This window comes from Triticum urartu, chromosome 6A, assembly GCF_056163025.1.
Source record: "Triticum urartu cultivar PI428250 chromosome 6A, HENAU_Tu73, whole genome shotgun sequence".
NCBI lineage: Eukaryota > Viridiplantae > Streptophyta > Magnoliopsida > Poales > Poaceae > Triticum > Triticum urartu.
This window is the reverse complement of record NC_141878.1, coordinates 413,746,451-413,751,960: the sequence shown is the minus strand read 5'-3', so window position 1 is coordinate 413,751,960 and position 5,510 is coordinate 413,746,451. Positions and strand designations below refer to the sequence as shown.

Below are 5,510 nucleotides of genomic sequence, written 5' to 3'. Positions count from 1 at the left end.
GGAGATGCTCTTAGAGCATCCACAATGTATGCTAAATATCAATGCCAAATACTCCCTTCGTTTCAAAATAGATGACCCAACTTTAAACTAACTTTAGTATGAATTTTGACAGCCCTTCTACACATTGTAGAAAATAGTGCCAAAGCTAAAATATATGGAACTGGTGTTTCTTGGACTTCTCATGCCAAATTTGGGCAGCTAATAAAATATCATATGTGGACATAGGAGTGGGAGGAGTGAGAACCTATAGAGACAAGACTGAGAAGAGAAACTGAATAGTTTACATGTACTTTTATTTTGAGGTGGGTCCATCTTTAATTTGTTTGGCACCGGCTACATGACAGACGAGGGAAAAAAATTATATGAGACCAGGTCTCACGGTTAGCAGGTGAGACCCGTCCTGATGGATGACACGTGACATTCACATATCACAAAGCATCTAATTTCTCCCTCCTGATTTTAAGTGAGAGGTGGGGATGCTTTGTGATTTGTGAATGTCACGTGTCATCCATTCTGACGTGAGACATATTCTCATATAATTCTTTTCCGCACACGAGAGGTAAATTTAGTACCATTGCTATATTGTAGTGATCTGTCAGATTTGGCATTGCTCACGCTGCTGTGGATGGCTTTATACTCTCCCAATCTCTCGGTTACTCTTTCTCTTTCTTCCTCTCTCCCCCCGAATACAGCCAGTGTCCTTTAGGCCTTTACCTCCTAGAAGTAGCAGCCAGTGACAGTGGTAGCAGGCATCACTCGCGCTCTGCTCGTCTCCTCTCCACCCCCACACTTTGCTTCGGAGGCCAGGCACAAACAATTCAGATTCTTCCCACATCCCGATCCTGTCTTCTTCATCCGATTTCCCTCCAATCTTCACTCAGACAAATTACCTCCCCACCCCCTTTCCGTCAAATCACGATCTCTGTGCGCGGAAAGCCAAATAGAGTGCCCTGCTTGTCCTTGGCTCTCCCACCACCACCACCGCCGCCGCCCCTGCTGCTGCTACTACTAGTACCTTAGCCTCACCTGGCACGCCGTCTTGCAGGAGCGCCAAGATAGCTTCTTCTTCTTGAAATCGCCTGCATGAGTGTGCTCTCCGTTGCTTCTTCCCCCTCCCCGGTCTGGAACGATGGGAGATGGCACCAAGAAGAGCAAGGTGAGTGTCCCAATCCTCGACTCTTTTTTAAGCTGCTAGTCAGGGATTTGGTTCCAATTTGGTTCTTCCTCCGCCCTTGTTGTGCAGCTATCATGGTCTAACTCCAAGAGCCTCGTGAGGAAGTGGTTCAACATCAGGGGGAAGTCCCATGACTTCCATGCCGATGACGCTGCTGCCATTGGCAGGAGACGTAAGCACTGCACAGTACACTAGCTAGTCAAAGATCCATGGCCCATGAACCCGTCCCTGTGCTGCCATTGTGTGTTCTTGTGGGTCCTTCACTGTCACCCGTTGGTCTGCAGTCTCTTCTACCCCTTGTCTGCGTCTGTGAGATCACTCTTTTGTTTCTTGTTGTACTACAACTCCACTGTTCCTCCGTCCCATTGTCAAGTTCTTTTGCTGCTGCTAATAGACAAAGCCCTCGGCTCGTTTTCAGGCTCCTCTGGTTTGTTTCCAGTGTTTTAATCCGTCCCATACTCCCTCCATTTCAAAATATAGTGCGCCCGTACTTTCCGAGGTCGAACTTTGACAATAAATTTAACGAACAAGACCGACTGCAGCGGGAGAAAAAATTACATAATTAAAAACTTCTTTCGAATACGAATTCATTGATATAACTTTTGCTCCCGCCACAATCGGTCTTGATAGTTAAATTTACAATCAAAGTTGAAGCACAGAAATAGAAGAAGCCCTGCATTGTGGAATGGAGGGAGTATTTATTTACTCGTCGTCCACTTGTGGAGTAGTACTAGTAGTAACTGTCGTGGTTGCAGGAGGAGGAGGGGACGGCGAGGGGATGAGCGGCAGCTTTTCCAGGCGGGAATCCTGCACGGTCAAGAAGAGCAGGACAGGTAGTACTAGTACTACTTAATCGCATTTATGTGTATAATGGTTGGATCGGACAGGGTTAAATGTCTGACCTGCGTGCGATTCTACCTGTTACTACTGCATTGTGTGATTTGGATCTCAGAGAGGAGGAGCTCGCACGAGCGGTCGCAGCGGAGCAAGATCGACCTCGACGCCGCCGAGGCCACAGTCACCTTGGACTACAGGTACGTACCAGCTATCTCTCCGGCCGCCACGTTTCTTGGGAACTCGATCCCAATTCCCCATCCGTGAATGATGCCGACGTCCTTGTTTGGTTGGTCTTGAGGTAGGATCTTTGTTGCTACGTGGAATGTAGGTGGTCGCGCGCCGCCCTGCTCCCTGGGCCTCCACGACTGGCTCCACACCTCGCCGCCGGCGGACATCTACGTCCTCGGGTACGTACATCCGTCCAACGCACGAGCACGAGCACGAGCACTGGTAGAACCTGGCTTGAACGAATTGCCGCCGGCCCCTCCTTGCGCAGGTTCCAGGAGATCGTGCCGCTGAACGCAGGCAACGTGCTGGGCGCCGAGGACAACGGCCCGGCGCGCAAGTGGGTGTCACTGGTCCGGCGGACGCTGAACAGCATGCCGGGGAGTGGCAGCGGCAGCGGCAGCGCGACTCTGCATACGCCGTCACCGGCGCCCAACGTGGTGGTGGAGATGGACGACGACTTCCAAGGGTCGTCGAGGCGGGACAACCCGTCCTTGTTCCACCGTCGGTCATTCCAGGCCGGGCGCAGCCGGAGCCTGAGGATGGAGGGCGACATCCTCGCCCCCAGGCTCGACCGCCGGTACAGCGTCAACGACCGCGTCATGTACGGCAGCAGGCCGAGCGACTACCAAGCCAACTACCACCGGTGGGAGGACGAGAACAACGACGGCGAGTCGCCCAGCACGGTGTTCTCGCCGATGTCGTATGGGTACGGCAATGCGCCGCCGTACGTGGAAGAAACCAATGGGACGGCTGCTGGCCACACGAGGTAAAAATAGTATTCAGCTCAGTCCATTCATGGCTAATTAAACTGGAGTATATCCCTTTGAATTTTTTTTTTCCAAATTGCACCTCTGTTTTGATGAGATTTAGTGCTCTTGTTCTTTGGTGAAAACCTGGTAGGTACTGCCTTGTTGCAAGCAAGCAAATGGTTGGGTTGTTCTTCATGGTTTGGGCTAGGAGAGAAATAAAGAGTGACATACGGAATCTCAAGGTCTCTTGTGTCGGCAGAGGATTGATGGGGTATCTTGGAAACAAGGTGAGGACATGAGTGAATTTCGAGGAAAACATTACACTTTTGGTAGCTTTGGAACTCGATCGATGAGAAATTAAGGGTTTATTTTCCAGGGCTCGATTTCCGTTAGCATGCTATTGCACCAAACGAGCTTCTGCTTCGTCTGCAGTCACCTGACATCAGGGCACAAGGACGGCGACGAGCACCGCCGAAATTCTGATGTCATGGAAATCCTGAGAAAAACCAGGTTTCCAATGGTTTATGGGCAATATGAAAGATCGGCTGAAACTGTCCTAGAGCATGAGTAAGCAATGCAGATCAGTTTGAGCTCATAGGAATTTTCATAGCAACTTGCAGTTGCATTTTCTTATGAAATATTGTTTTCCTGCATAGTCGAATCGTTTGGCTTGGGGACCTGAATTACCGGATAGCGCTTTCTTACCGGGCAGTGAAGGCCCTTGTGGAGATGCGCGACTGGAAAGCATTGTTAGAGAAAGATCAGGTGAGAGCTTAGCAACAACTCACTCATGAACACAGTGCACATACCTACCTAATGTTACAAAGCCAAAAGGTCAAGTAGACTTCTGATGAGGAGGCATGAAATGCCGGTGGTTTCAGCTGAGGAGCGAGCAAAGAGGCGGCCGCGTCTTCCCCGGGTGGAATGAGGGGAGGATATACTTCCCGCCGACATACAAATACTCGAATAACTCTGACAAATATGCAGGGGAAGACATGAATCAGAAGGAGAAGAAGAGAACACCTGCATGGTATGGTAATTTAAAGCACATTGTTGCATTGCATAATGTTTTGCCAGATTATGTACAGTTAGAAAGGAAACTCAGTGATCTGTTTGTACAGGTGCGACCGTATTTTGTGGTACGGGAGAGGCCTTAGCCAACTATCCTATGTCCGGGGAGAGTCGCGCTTCTCTGACCATAGACCTGTGTACAGCATGTTCAGTGCAGAAGTAGAGTCCATCAATCACAGCCGGATACAGAAGATGAGTTCTTCAAGCTCGCAACTCGACATCGAGGAATTGCTGCCCTATTCATATGGGTACACCGACATCAACCCGTATGGATACACTGATCTTAATTTCTACTAGAGTGGAATTCAGAACGAGCCTTCATGCCTCATGGGATTGGGAGGTACACTTGAGAAATTGTAAGCCCAGTGCTGAGCCTGAATTGCGTTGCAACGTCAGTCTTTGTTGACAACAGAGGATAGCGTATGCGGTGAAGCCAATTGGTGCTCTTTTTTGCAGTATAAACCAAGTTAGGAAGAGATTGCAGGCAGCAGAAAGTGAGATGTTTCACTGACTCCATACAGATAAAATGATAACAGAAAATAACATACCTTACATAACTCATACAATGGGCAGGTAGTATCAGCCGTTGTCCCATCTGAAATCCAATCTGTGACTTCGGCCAAAGCAGATATATGCTGCCAGATAGAAATGGCGAGTGTTTCCCAGAATTTTTTCCTGTACATTGTAAGACAATTTCTTCCATTATTTTTGGTTGCTGTGAGAAAACGACAAGACTCGCGTCGTGAGATCCTTGTTTTTCTTGGCTTTTGATAGCTGTAAAAAAGATCATGAATGCATGCAGTGTTTATACTCATTTTTCTGGATGGAATAGAGAAGCAGGTGTACGTCATGATCACGAGGCATGTGTTGCTGTAGCAGCACTACTTGATCCGTAGTGAGCTGACAGAAAGGCTCCTGGTCAAATTCAGAACGAGCCTTCATGCCTTTTGGTCTTGTTTGTAGGTGGCATGAAAAACAAAGCATAATAGCTACTCCCTCTGTCTCATAATATAAGAGTGTTGTTGACACTCGCTCTTCCTTTGTCCCATAATATAAGCATTTTTGACACTCGCTCTTATATTATGAGACGAAGGGAGTAATATCTTGATCAATAAAGCGAATATCTGAAGCCATCGCCACAACTACCACCACAAATTAATCCTTGGCGGCGAGCGATGGCGCACGACGTGCGGGACGTGTGAATGGCGTGTCTCGTTGGCCGCCGATCTCATGGCGCGCACCCTCTCCTTCTCCGACGGGGAGCTCCTCCTCCGACGAGAGGCGCTTCGACTCATACTCATGGACGGGCGAGGCGTCATCATCGATGCGCGCTCCCTGCGCGCGGGCGAGTCAGTCGATATAGGCAATGTCGTCTCGTTCCCATGTCACTGCAAAAGGTATGTGATCGCTTGACGGCGGCAAGCTCATCGCCGGCGAATACATTGAAGGGC

At 49.1% G+C, this 5,510-nt stretch overlaps 1 protein-coding gene across 2 annotated transcripts; it reads left to right on the top strand.

Moving 5' to 3' along the window:
* Positions 1-674: 674 nt before the first annotated feature.
* LOC125528744 (type I inositol polyphosphate 5-phosphatase 4) lies at positions 675-4,791 on the top strand. Of its 2 annotated transcripts, XM_087528157.1 has the most exons (11): positions 675-1,156; positions 1,244-1,346; positions 1,930-2,007; positions 2,127-2,208; positions 2,314-2,418; positions 2,508-3,005; positions 3,140-3,275; positions 3,365-3,555; positions 3,645-3,753; positions 3,870-4,018; positions 4,110-4,791. In XM_087528157.1, exons 1-11 carry the CDS (start codon positions 1,130-1,132, stop codon positions 4,354-4,356), a joined length of 1,725 nt encoding a protein of 574 aa, XP_087384283.1. In that variant the 5' UTR covers positions 675-1,129; the 3' UTR covers positions 4,357-4,791. The 2 variants fall into 2 exon arrangements, with proteins under 2 accessions (XP_087384283.1, XP_087384284.1); XM_087528158.1 differs by lacking the exon at positions 1,244-1,346 and having other exon boundaries at positions 676-1,156.
* Positions 4,792-5,510: the final 719 nt, after the last annotated feature.

Bases quoted from the DNA above. Each gene is read 5' to 3' on its own strand.
- LOC125528744 (XM_087528157.1), top strand. From the start codon at position 1,130: ATGGGAGATGGCACCAAGAAGAGCAAG. The intron at 2,008-2,126 runs GTAGTACTAGTA...TTTGGATCTCAG, and splicing joins GGTCAAGAAGAGCAGGACAG to AGAGGAGGAGCTCGCACGAG. The intron at 3,556-3,644 runs GTAAGCAATGCA...TTTCCTGCATAG, and splicing joins GAAACTGTCCTAGAGCATGA to TCGAATCGTTTGGCTTGGGG.